Source organism: Petaurus breviceps, unplaced genomic scaffold (genome assembly GCF_028583685.1).
Source record: "Petaurus breviceps papuanus isolate PSGF00001 unplaced genomic scaffold, PetGlider_PUasm1.0 186, whole genome shotgun sequence".
Taxonomy (NCBI): domain Eukaryota; kingdom Metazoa; phylum Chordata; class Mammalia; order Diprotodontia; family Petauridae; genus Petaurus; species Petaurus breviceps.
This window is the reverse complement of record NW_027185798.1, coordinates 23,185,412-23,198,291: the sequence shown is the minus strand read 5'-3', so window position 1 is coordinate 23,198,291 and position 12,880 is coordinate 23,185,412. Positions and strand designations below refer to the sequence as shown.

Here is a 12,880-nt window from a genome sequence, read left to right as displayed (position 1 = left end):
TGCACCACCTGGCCGCCCCTAAGCAATTGGGGTTTAGTAACTTGCTCGAGGTTACACGGCCAGTTATTTCTGGGTGGGTGCTAAGTGTCTGAGCCCGGATTCGGTCCCAGGTCATCCCGACTCTGGGGCTGGTGCTCTTATTCACTGTGCTACCTGGCTGCCCCTACAAAGTGTTTTTTCATAACAACCCTGAGAGGCATTTTTTAGTTGAGGAAGGGGTGAAGTGATTTGCTCAAGGTCACCTAGCTAATGAATGTCTAAGGCAGGATTAGAACTCAGGCCATATTTCATCCAAGTCCAATGAGCCCTTTGTTTCTCCACCTAGCTGCTTCCTTAAGACCAATTTGAAACCAAAGTTCTCTGCATTGGTAGCTAGATGGTGCAGTGGATAGAGTGCCAGGCATGGAATTAGGAAGAGCTGAGTTTGAATGTGGCCTCAGACACATTATAGCTGTGTGACCCTGGGCAAGTCACTTAACCTCTTCATCTGTAAAACAGAGATAATAACAGTACCTACTTCACAGAGTTGTTATGAGGATCAAATGAGATTGTAATTGTAAAGCACTTAGCCCTGTGCCCAGCACACAGTAGGTGCTATATAAATGTTCGCTGTTATCACCATCATCATCATCATCATCATTATTCTATAGCCTGGCTTCTGGATATAAGGTATGGCTTGTGAAAAGGAGAGACTTTGATTTACTAATGGCCTAACAGAAACAGTTTAATAATAAAAATACTAATAAATAAAGATGAATTAAAAATAAGTAAATAAAAAACCCCGAACTGATCATTCTTCCTCTTTGCTGTGGCCACTAGCAAAAATATGTGTAATTCTACGGAAGTGCCCATGAGTCGCTGACAGATCACGGGACATAGAATGTTGGGGCCAACCCAGCTGAGGCTCAGATCGGGGATAGGACTTGCACAAGGTCCCTTAGAGGCTGAGCCCAGCTTTGTATGATGTCCCAGTACAGCAGCTCCCTCACTGGACCCCATGGCCTCTCATCTGGCTCATGGCTTTTGTTTTTTGTTTTCTCCTCGTAGGTGGAAGAACAAGAGGCCAGTAAGTCGGAGCTGGAGGATGAAGAGGACGAGCTGGATGACCTCCCCAACTCCCGGAAGCCATGGAAAGGGATGATCTCTCGGAAGGCCAGCAAGACCAGCGTCTACCTGCAGGAATGGGATGTTCCCTTCGAGCAGGTGGAGCTGGGCGAGCCCATCGGGCAGGGGCGGTGGGGGAAAGTCTACCGGGGCAGATGGCACGGGGAGGTGGCCATCCGCCTGCTGGAGATCGATGGCAACAACCAAGACCACCTCAAGCTGTTTAAGAAGGAGGTGATGAATTACAGGCAGACACGGCACGAGAACGTTGTGCTCTTCATGGGGGCTTGTATGAATCCCCCCCACCTCGCCATCATCACCAGGTAGGCAGAGGCCCTGTGGCCCCAAGCTCGCTTTCTTTTTAAAAATTAATTTGATGAGTATCGTGTTTCTTTATCAGCTTCATTTTCCAATATATCCTCATCTGGAGAGTTATCTCTTATTAACAAAGGATTTTTTTTTTAAAAAGAAGAAATGGTTAGGCAAAATTAACGAACATGTCAACCAATTCCAATAGCATATGCTGTGTTCCACCCCCATTGTCCCCCACCTTTGCAATGATGGGAAGAAAGTATACCCTCCTATTTCTTCTTTAGGCCCTAGGTGTCTTCTCAATATCACAGTGTCTGCATTTTGATATTGTTGGTCTTGGAAGCAGCTGGTGGCATGGTGGATAGAGCACTGGTCAAGGAATCAGGAAGACCTGAGTTCAAATCTTACCTCACTAACTGTGTGACCCTGGACAAGTCACTTAACTTCTGCCTGCCTCAACTGTAAAATGGGAATAATAGCACCCATCTCCCAGAGTTACTGAGGGGATCAAAAGAGATAATATTTAGAAAAAGTCCTTGGTGCAATGGTAGGCATTTAATAAATGCATATTCTTTTTCCCTTTTTATGTAACAAGATTCCCCAGAAATTTTTTAAAACGGGATTTTCTGAATGGTGTTTTTTGGTTTTTAAAAAGCTTCTTCCAGAGCAGCTAGATGGCACAGTGAATAGAGCATTGGCCCTGGAATCAGGAGGACCTGAGTTCAAATCCAGCCTCAGACACTTAACACTTACTAGCCGTATGACCTTGGGCAAGTTACTTAACCTCAATTGCCCTTCCTTCCCCCCTCCAAAAAAGCAAACAAGCAAAACTTCTTCTTGGAGACAGAAGTCTCCGCTAAAAGTCCTCCTTATCTTATAAATTTCCCTGATTGGCATTAGCCTTGGCCCTCAGGCCTCAGAAAGCTTGGTATGAACTTATTATAGTTCTCATTAAAGCATATTAAAGCCTTAATAAGAACTTATTAAGGCTCTGACAAACTTATAGAATATTGTGTATTATGTCTCTACTGTTGTCTCATCCTTTTCCTAGGCTGACCCTCTACGAGGGCTATTTTAAAACTTTGTTTCTCACCCAGCAACAAGTCCAGAGATCCACATACAGTAGCCATTTAATGTTTTATTTTATTGTATCATATTGTGAGCAAAACCCCTGAAATTTCTATACCGATATCTTTGAAATTCAAACTCTCCTGCCCAGTACATGGGTCTTTTTTTTTTTTAATGTAAGCCTTTTATTTAGAAGCTTTTTTTTTTTTTGCCTTTTGGAGGGCACTTGGGGTTAAGTAACTTGCCCAAGGTTACACAACTAGTTTTTCTTTTGTGTGTGGGTGTTAAGTGTCTGAGGTCGGAACCGAATTCGGGTCCTCCTGACTCCAGGGCCTGCGCTTTACTCACTGCGCCACCTAGCTGCCCCTAGAAGCTTATTTTGAAAAAATAAAAATTTGTCACCCACGTCTGTAGTCTTTGCTTTGTGAAGGTGAAGGGGAGCCTTGGGTTTTCTTAGGCTATTCCAGTGAAGTATAAGGTTTTCCCATGTTGGAAAGGCTTTGAGCCTGTCCATTTGGCCAAGGGCCAGCAGAGAGACTTGTTCTCATCAGATTGGCCAAAGAGGGATGGATTTTTTGGCCACAGCAATACTTAAAGGCCATCTACATCTTAGGGAAGCTTGTTATCTGTGTGGATGGAGATAATGAAGCTACATATCAACTGAGAAACAAGCATTTATTAAGCACTTACTGTTTGCCAGGCACTCTTCTGGAACCCAGGGGAACAACAAAAAAAAAAGTCCCTGGCTTCAGGAGGCTTACATTGGCCCTGGGTGGGTGGGTAGGGAGCAACATGCAGACAATTAGATCTATCCAGAAGAGACAGAAATGAAAAAGAAGGTAACTGGAGGAGGCGGGCACTGGTCCTGGGGGAACCAGGAAAGGCTTCATAATAGCAACATTAACAACTAACACATATAGCATTTAAAGGCTTCATCTTTACTACAGCCCTGTGAAGCAGGTGCTATTAAATACCCCCATTTTACAGATGGGGAAACCGAGGGTGAGAATGTAAATGAATTATCTAATGTCACATAGCCAATAAGTGTCTGAGGCTACATTTGAATGAGGTCTTCTGCCCTCCTGGATCGCGCTCTGTGCGCTATGGCGCCACCTAGTGGTCAGTGAATGAATACCATCTTTTTTTGATTTACAGGAAACTTTGTTTCATTAAAGGTAAGGGAGAGTAGATAGCTATCAGAGACCCTAGAACAGGGGTGGGGAACCTAAGGCCTCGAGGCCACATGTGGCCCTCTAGGTCCTCAAGTGTAGTTTTTTGACTGAATCCAAACTTCACAGAACAAATCCCCTGGAATCAGGAAGATCTAAGTTCAAATGTTCTGACCTTAAACCCTCTCTCAGAAACTGTGACCCTTGGCAAGTCACTGAACCTCACTCGGTCTCAGTTTCCTCATCTGTAAAATGGGGATAATAATAACTCTGGCCTCATAGGCTTTGCAAACCTTAAAGCACTGCCTACATACGAGCATTTATTATAGGACCACAGGATTCTCAGTCTTGAGTTGGAGGAGACTTCAGGGGTTTTTTGTCTAACTAACTCATTATAACAGATGACAAAACTGAGGCTAAAGTCACCCAGGTAGTAATCATCAAAGGTGGAATTTTAACTTTTACTTTTCATGATCTCCCCACTGTCCCTCATTTGCCCCTCCTTTTACAGATGAGGAAACTGAGAGTCACAGGGAGGTTGGGGTCTTGTCTAAGGCAGTAGGGCTAGTAAATCGGGAGGGATCAGATGGTATTTGAACCCAAACCAGTTCTCTTTGCACCAGACTGCTCTACCCACCACCCAGAAGATGTTGGAACTGGAAGAGGCCTGAGATCCCCTCCGGGCCAGCCCTCTGGTTGTACAGAGGGGGACAGCTGCTCATGGGGTCTTTTCTTCTCTCTCTCCCATCTCCCCTTCTCTCTCCTACAGTTTCTGTAAAGGACGGACACTTCACTCCTTCGTGAGAGATCCCAAGACGAGCCTGGACATCAACAAAACCAGGCAGATTGCTCAGGAGATCATCAAGGTGAGTGGATGGAATATGGCTTTTCCAGCCCTTGACTCCCCTCCATGGTGATGGTGTGAAATAGATCGTAAGCTCCTTGAGGGCAGGCAGGGACCATCTGTTTCATTTTTGTCGCTGTAACTGATTGATTGAAATGGACAACTTTCTAGCCATATGTCTTTCAGCAATTCTCTTAAACCTCTCTGCCCATGTCTATAAAAATGATGGTGTTTTAAAAAAATTATGGTGTTGAATAAAATCGGGAGTTTTTATCATTATTTGTGACCTGGACTCTGTTGGTGACACTTATGGGCCCCTTCTCAGAACAGTGAATAAAATAAAAATATATAGGAGAGGGAAGAGAAGAGAACAAACATTTATTAAGAGCCTTTTATGGGCGGCTAGGTGGCGCAGTGAATAGAGCACTGGCCCTGGAATCAGGAGGACCTGAGTTCAAATCCGGCCTCAGACACTTGACATACTTACTAGCCATGTGACTTTGGGCATCATTTAACCCCAATAACCCTCCAAAAAGTGCAAAAAAAAAGAGCCTTTTATAAGTCAAACACTGTGCTAAGTACTTTACAAATGTGATCTCACTAAATACTCCCAACAACCTTGGGAGGTGGGTATTCTTATCATTCCCATTTCACTGTTGAGGAAACTGAGGCAAGCAGAGGTTAAGTTCCTTGCCCAGGATCACCCAGCTCTAGGAAATGCCTGAAGCTGGATTTGAACTCAAACAAAACCAATTCTTTAGAAATATAGTTATCAAAATATTGACAAACAGAAGTTCACAGACACCAGGCTCCAAACCCCTGATCTAGCCTGACTCCCTCGTTTTTATAGAGGATGAAACTGATACCCAGAAAGGACAAGGGAATTTCTCACAGTCACATAGGGAGTTAATAGCTGAGAGGGAGTTACTGTCCAGGTTTCCTGACTCAGTTGGGGCCTCTTCTCCTTCTCTCTTTTCTCCTCCTTTTCTCTTCTCCCCTCTCCCTTCATCTCTCTCTCCCCTGTCCCCTATCTCTTACCATTTCTTTCCTCTTCCTGTCCCTTATTTCCCTTCTCTTCTGTTTTCTCCTCTCCCTTTTCTCCTCTCCCCCTCTTCTTTCCCCCTCTCTTACCTCCCCTGTTTCTTTTTCTTTTCTTCTCTCCCCTTTCCTTCTCCTTGCCTTCTCTATGTCTATACAAACAATATAGAGGGTGAGAAGAGATAGCTTTAGGATTTCCCCAGTTAAAAATACTCCCAGTATGGATATTTCCTCTACAGACACCACTGTTCTGTCCCTTGTATTTTCAGAGAATCTCCTGGGGGCATTGAGAAGTGCTGTTTGCCTGTGGCCACAGAGCTAGTCTTTGCCCAGGGCAGGTCGAGGCTGCCTCTCTCTTACTGTATCAGGTGTAATATTTGATGAAAAAGCCAATTTAGGCCTAATCTGTTTTGATGTTTCTGAACTGAGTGCCTATAGACTCATAAAAGACCTAACACTGTTTGGTGTTGTGCAAAAGCCAACTCTAGTCACTGGGCAAAGCAAGGGGTGTGGTTGTATCCCCAGCCCCCCAAGAAATGTTCATCGATTGATGGCCCAGTAAAAAAAACAACCAGCATTAAAAAAAAAAATAAAAAATTCCTAAGATTTCCATTTTCCTCCCTTTCCATGATGTAGTGGAGAGCTCTGGACTTGGAGTCAGAAAGTCTGGGTTTAAATCCTGCCTCTGACATTTACAAACTGTGTGAACCTGGGCAGGCCATTCATCAATCTGTGCCTCAGTTTCCTCCTTTGTAAAATAATAGCGGCTAACATTTGTACAGCACCTACTCTGTGCCAAGCCCTTTTCAGTTATCATCTCAATGACCCTTGGAGGTAAGTGCTATTATTATCCCCATTTTACAGATGAGGAAGCGGAGGCAGACAGAAGCTAAGTGACTTACCCAAGATCATACTGCCAGTAAATGTCAGAGCAGGATTTCAACTCAGGTCTTCCTGTATACAGACCCAGCTCTCTATCCACCATACCAGCTAGCTCCATAGTATGATTATATATTATATATAATATATTATATAAGATTTTATATGTAATATGTCATCATATATTATATAATCACCTCCTCTGGTGGTTTTAAAACTCCAGTGGGCTAGTTTATGCAGAATATCTTGCAGACTTTCAATTATCATCATTCTTTTTATTACATGCCAGCCCCCATCCCCTCCCCTTCCACATCCAAACCAAGAAATAGCTTGGAACAGTGGAAAGCTGCTGGTTTGGGTGTCACAAGACCTGGGCTCATGACCTAGCTTTGCCAATTGTTAAATGTATGACCCTGAGGAAGTCACTTCCCTCCCCAGACCTCAGTTTCCTCTTCTGTAAAATGAGAGCCTCTGAGGTTTCTGTCAGCTCTAAGACTGTGAGACCTTGTACAAGTCACTATCCTTCCATGAGCCTCAGTTTCCTTCTCTGTAAATTGAAAGCACTGAACTACTTGTCCTCCAAGGTCCCTTGGTGCTCAGTCTATGAAGCTCTGATTGTTCCCACTGAAGAGCACGTTGATAAATGTTTAACAACCAGTTCTGCAAGGTGGGGGTGGGTGTTCAAGGACATACTTTAAAATTTAATATGTACCTAATATTTTCTCCATTATTTACTTAAGTCTGAGCAATCAACAAAATGACAAATCAAGCCCTGATTTTTAGTGTTTGCTGATTCCCTGAGTCAGCACATCCCTGCTTCCAGATTTATGCAAAGTTTAAATCTTCACTGAAGTATGTGACCCCTGACTTCTTTCCTGACCGATAAGATTCCTAAGTCCTTAGATAAGAACCATAAACACGATTCAGTGTTTATGAAACATTGCCTTCCAGGGGTATATGTTCCATACCACATGGGCAGAGAAAATACAAGGTCATTTGGGGGAGGAGGCGCCAGCAGTTGGGGGGGGGGGGTGTCTAAATCAGGCACCTTCAGCACCACAGTGCCTCTAGATTTAGGGCCTTGAGGCTGTCCCTCCACTGACCTGTTTGTGGGACTCTCTTCCAGGGCATGGGGTACCTGCACGCCAAGGGCATCGTACACAAAGATCTGAAGTCCAAGAACATTTTCTATGACAATGGCAAGGTGGTCATTACGGACTTTGGGCTGTTTGGGATCTCCGGTGTGGTGCAGGAGGGCAGGTGAGGTCTCTACAGGATCCCAGGAGGCTTCACCAAATCAGGCTCCCTCATTTAACAGAGGAGAAAACGTAGATTCTGGTCAGCTGGTGGACAGCTCCCATCCCAGCCATCTGTCAATAGCCTTTCACTCCTTTTGTGATACATCTAAAACAAACTAACACAAAAATCCCAGCCTAATACTAATTTGCATTTTTATAGATTAAACTTGCTGGGTGGTGACATGCTTATCTAGACCAAGAGGTTTTTGCCTTGTCTTTGTCCCAGACCCCTTGGGCCGATAGTCTTGAGCTGAAGCCTGTGGACCCCGGGTTCAGAACCCTAATCTAACCTGTTTATTATCTTTTTAACTGATGTGGGAAATCAGCGCATCCACTTCAGGGAAGCAGAGGGGAACCTTGGAAATACCAAACTCTCCACGTTTTTTTCTGCCTTTTTATGATTCAGGCGGGAGAATGAGCTGAAGCTGCCCCATGATTGGCTGTGCTACCTGGCCCCCGAAATTGTCCGGGAGATGACCCCAGGGAAAGACGAAGATAAGCTGCCCTTCTCCCGAGCTGCTGATGTGTATGCCTTTGGGTGAGCTGAAGCCTTGGGCTTCCTTTTCCCTTTTCTCCTTGCAGGGGCTAATTGAGGGAATCTGGGCCAAGAGTACATGGCATAGGTGGCAATGCAAGGCCCCCCAAGTCTCCAAATGCTCCCCATGTTAGCAGTCAGTGAGTCAGCAAACACTTATTAAGCTTCTATGGTTTGCCAGGCACCTTGTTAAGCAGCTAGGTGGTGCAGTGGTCAGAGCACCAGCCTTAGATTCAGGAGGACCTGAGTTCAAATCTGGCCTCAGACACTTACTAGTTGTGTGACCCTAGGCAAGTCACTGTACCCTCAGTTTCCTCATGTGTCAAATGAGCTGGAGAAGGACATGGCAAACCACTCCAGTGTCTCAGCCAAGAAAACCCCAAATGGTGTCATGAAAAGTTGGAACAAAACTGAACCCCAAATGCCTCATTTTCCCTGTTTGTAAAATGAGACTCACAATGGCACCTCTCTCCCACGGTTGTTGTAAGGATTAAATGAGATAATATTAATAGAATTCTTTGCAAGCCTGGATAGCGCTATATAAACACTGGCTATCATTAGTGGCGGGCTTTGGAGTCTCCCGGCTCAAAGAGCCTCTTGACCCAGCTCTTTTATGAGCTGTTGAGAAAGTTAAAGAGAAGCCTGGAGGAGACTCAGGTGGGCCATGATGGCCGCCTTCAGGTATCAGGATGGTCAGACTGGGGAAGAGCGAAGAAATTCATTCAGAAAGCAGAGCCGGGAGCCCCGGGGCAGGGGGGGGGGAGCGCCAAGAGACAAGTTGAGGCTTGATGTTAAGGGAAAACTTCCCAACATTTGGAGCTGTCTAGAAGCAGAAGGGATTGCCTCCAGTTTGTTTTCTTTGGAGAGTGAGATGGCCATTTATCAGGTTCTTTTTTGGGGGAGTGGGGTCAAGGAAATGAGTTGGCCTGGATGGTTGCTGAGGCCCTTTTTGACTTTGAAATCATGTGACTCTAATTCTATGGCCCTTCCTTCCCCTTCCTCCTTCATTCCTCCATCCCTCCCTTCTTCTCTCCTCCTCTCTCCCTCCTTTTCCCCTTCCCTCCTACTTTCCTTCTCTTTCCTCCCTCTCTTTCTCCCTTTTCCCCTCCTCCTTCCCTCCCTCCCACAATCAGACTCTACAGACAACCTTGTTTCTAAACCACTCTCACATCCTGGCATCTTCTTGTAAGACAGGCCAAGATTTGGGAGTGAAGTCTTAGACCTCTGACATCTTTTCTGAGCTGTTACTTCTCTGCCCTCAAAGTCTCTCGTGATGGGGCGGCTAGGTGGTGCAGTGAATAGAGCACTGGCCCTGGAGCCAGGAGGACCTGAGTTCAAATGTGAATTCAGACACTTAACACTTACTAGCTATGTGATGTTAGGCAAGTCACTTAACCCCAATCACCCTGCCCTCCCCGCTCCAGATAAGCAACAACAAAAAAAGTCTCTGATGATCTTGGTTGGAGGGGAGCAGGCCCACACAAGGCTTGGGGTCATAGAATCACAGACCTGGAGTGAGAAGGACCCCAGCAGCCATCCAGGCCAGCCCAGAATCCGTCCCCACTGTCCTGCTCTGCTTTCCCTATGGATTCAATTCAGTCTGGATGGTTTTTCCAGGACAGTTTGGTATGAACTACAAGCAAGAGACTGGCCTTTCCAGACCCAAGCTGCAGAAGCCCTGATATGGCAGATTGGAAGTGGGGAAGGCGTCAAGCACGTGCTGGCGGGGATCAACTTGGGGAAGGAAGTCAGTGTAAGTGGCTGCCGCCTTCCTGGGACGGCTCCAGCAGGAGCCAGGACAGGGTGGGGGCTGGTGAGCAGAGTTCTGAATCTGGGGTCTGTGAACTTCAGCCTTTCAGTAGAATTGGTTTCCTTTGCAATTCTTGTCATGGATTTTATGCATGATTCTGGAAAGTGGCCCATAGCTAACGTTATGATTTTATTTTCTAAGTCTAGATATGGCCTACAGGGATTTCCATTTCTCTATTTGGTCTTTAAAGCCCTATAAAGCCCCCCTCTCCAGGAATATTTCCCCTTTGCCATCTCCACCTTCCTGCCAAACCAGCCCGGTTGTAGTTCTCCAAATACGGTGGTCCATCTCCAGCCTTTGCTCCTTTGCCCATCCCTCATGCAGTCCCTCCTCAGCACTGTCACTTAACATCCTTCACCTCCTTCATGCTTCCTCCTACAGGAAGCCCCAGTTGTTAGCACCTCCAAACTGCCTAAATTACTCTGTTTCCTCATCTGCCTACGAGCCCCCTCCCCCTAAGCCCCTTGACAACTTGGATAGGGATCGTTTCTCCTCCTTTCCCGCACCTGTGCCCAGCTCAAGGCTTCTCATAGTAAGTGCCTGACAGATGCTTGGGGAATGAACCAGTGACCTGTCATGCTGCAGGAGATCCTGTCTGCGTGCTGGGCCTTCGACCTGCAGGAGAGACCCAGCTTTCCCCTCCTCATGGAAATGATGGAAAAACTGCCCAAGCTGAACCGGCGCCTCTCTCACCCAGGCCACTTCTGGAAATCGGCTGAGTAAGTATTCCCCCGGGAACCATCTGCGAGGCTGAGGGCATCTGCCCACCCTTCTCCTGTACTCTCTGCTCACAAGTTCCAAAGGCCCGAAGGAACCTGTTCAGGCTGCCCCAACCCCCTGCTGGAGGGAGGACCAGTGAGGGAGGGAGAATCACTTCAGTGGCCCAGGGCGCTTTGGGGAAGGAGATAGGGCATGGTGTGCTCCTGCGGCAACTTCTAATCCTTTCTACAGGAGGGGAAGGGAAGAGGAGGGGACAGAGGGCTCAGGTTGGGACCCAAGGCATGGCCACTGGGGCTAAAACACTTCCTTCCCCAAAGGTGTTGGCTTTTGCAAATTTTAAAGGTCAGTGAAAAAACGAGGAAGCATCATTTATACCCCCTCTACACCCTACCCCCCAAATTATCTTTATACACAAACAGGATTTTTTAAAGCTGAGCTTGCCTGCACAATGACTGCCTATGTCTAGGCACACCCAGGCCTCTGGGTTCATTTAAAGCAGGTTCACATTTTTCCCACCTTAGCCTCAGGAAGGTCCTGTGAGAGGTACAGGGCAGGTGCTGACCTTTCCTTTTGACAGGTGGAGAATTCTGTCACTTATATGTACGTACACACACATGCACACACACGCACACATGCACACGCACACACATGCACATGCACACATGCACCTCACTCAAATAAAATACCTAAACCCCCTAGATTATGTATTGACTAAAAGCACAAGCACTTACTTCCCACTCAATTTCAAGATACCTCATTTCAGTCCATACATTTTTAGAGTATATTGTTTCCAAATTCATCCATCTCAAAAAGCTGTCTGGTGATTGGTTCAAGTGTAGATTTGTGTTTTGGGACATTTTCATTTGTCAAAGATATATTGGCATTCCTGGGATGGGGAACGCTCATAGATAAAATGGCAGTTCCCAGTGAACTGTTGTTGCCAAGGAGTATGGTCGTACCCAGACCTTGAGCTGTGTTTCTGCAGAGTCCCTATGGGGTCTCTCCATATTCAGCTTTGGAAAGGGAGGAAGGCAAACCTCCCACTTTGAGCCTAGTTGGAGGGAAAATCAGTCTGGCTTAGTGAAGTCTTAACTTTAAGACTTTAGATTTAGAGCTGGAAGAGGACTTGGTTGGGGAGGAGGCATCTAGTTCAACCCTTCATATTACACATGAGAGAGGCAACATGTTAAGAGTGGATAGCTAACCCAAACCTAGACTCCAACCCTGCCCCCTGACATTGCCTGGCTGTGTGACCCTGGGCAAGTCACTTAACCTCTAGGTCAGAGATGTCAAACTCAAGCCAGCCCAGAAATGTAATTAAGAAATGTTGAACAAGTATCTAAAAACTAAAATATGGCCTAGATGATGTCAGTTTGTGGTTTTCTAAGTCAGGGATTCTTTTATTTGCCTTTAACATCACTGGTATATACAGCTCTTGAAGGGGTAGAGAAGGTGCCAGCCTGCATTGATAGAGGAAGTTTTTGCTCATCTGGAAGTTGCCTCTACCAGTAAAATCACAGGTCCAGTCTTTATTCCTATGTGCCAGGCACTATATTAAGCCTTTAGGACACAAGGACCAAAGTGAATGGTCCCTGCTCTCAAGGAGATTAAATTTTGGGGGGTTGATACCAATGGAATGAGAAAGATTACTTACCCAAGGTCACACTTATCAGTGACAGAACTGAGATTTGAGCTCAAGATCATCTGATCCAAACTCACCATTCTTTCTTAAGTACCTCTTTTTTTTTAATTCAACAAAGATTAGGTACCTTACTCAATTCAGGGCATCTGTGGGTGATGCCAGAGATACAGAGATGAAAAGTAAACCCTTTGTGCCGTTGGGAGCTTTCATTCTCTGGAGACAAGCTGACTAATCTCCTCCTCTTTGAGGCCTGACTTGAATGAAAGAGAGAATGAAAAAAGATGTTTCATCTTTCAGCAGATCATTAATTTAGCGGCAGAAAAGATTGTAGAGATCTTCTAGTTAGGATAATTGTAAAGTTAGGAAAATTGTAAAAAAAAAATTTTAACCCTTTTATTTGGAAGCAGTAAGACTGCCCCACAAAGCAGTTAGGGTAGAGCAGAGATGATCTATCCCCTACT

The 12,880-nt window shown here is 45.6% G+C and overlaps 1 protein-coding gene across 5 annotated transcripts in view; it reads left to right on the top strand.

Annotated features, from left to right (window-relative positions):
• The window catches only part of KSR1 (kinase suppressor of ras 1), a 222,128-nt gene that overhangs the window by 195,645 nt on the left and 13,603 nt on the right, over positions 1-12,880 (top strand). For all 5 annotated transcript variants that reach the window (XM_069089851.1, XM_069089852.1, XM_069089849.1 and 2 more), the window contains 6 exons: positions 1,048-1,427; positions 4,423-4,519; positions 7,541-7,674; positions 8,119-8,250; positions 9,865-10,000; positions 10,643-10,776. In XM_069089851.1, the coding sequence (XP_068945952.1) occupies positions 1,048-1,427; positions 4,423-4,519; positions 7,541-7,674; positions 8,119-8,250; positions 9,865-10,000; positions 10,643-10,776 (1,013 nt within the window). The remainder of the gene's footprint in view (positions 1-1,047; positions 1,428-4,422; positions 4,520-7,540; positions 7,675-8,118; positions 8,251-9,864; positions 10,001-10,642; positions 10,777-12,880) is intronic.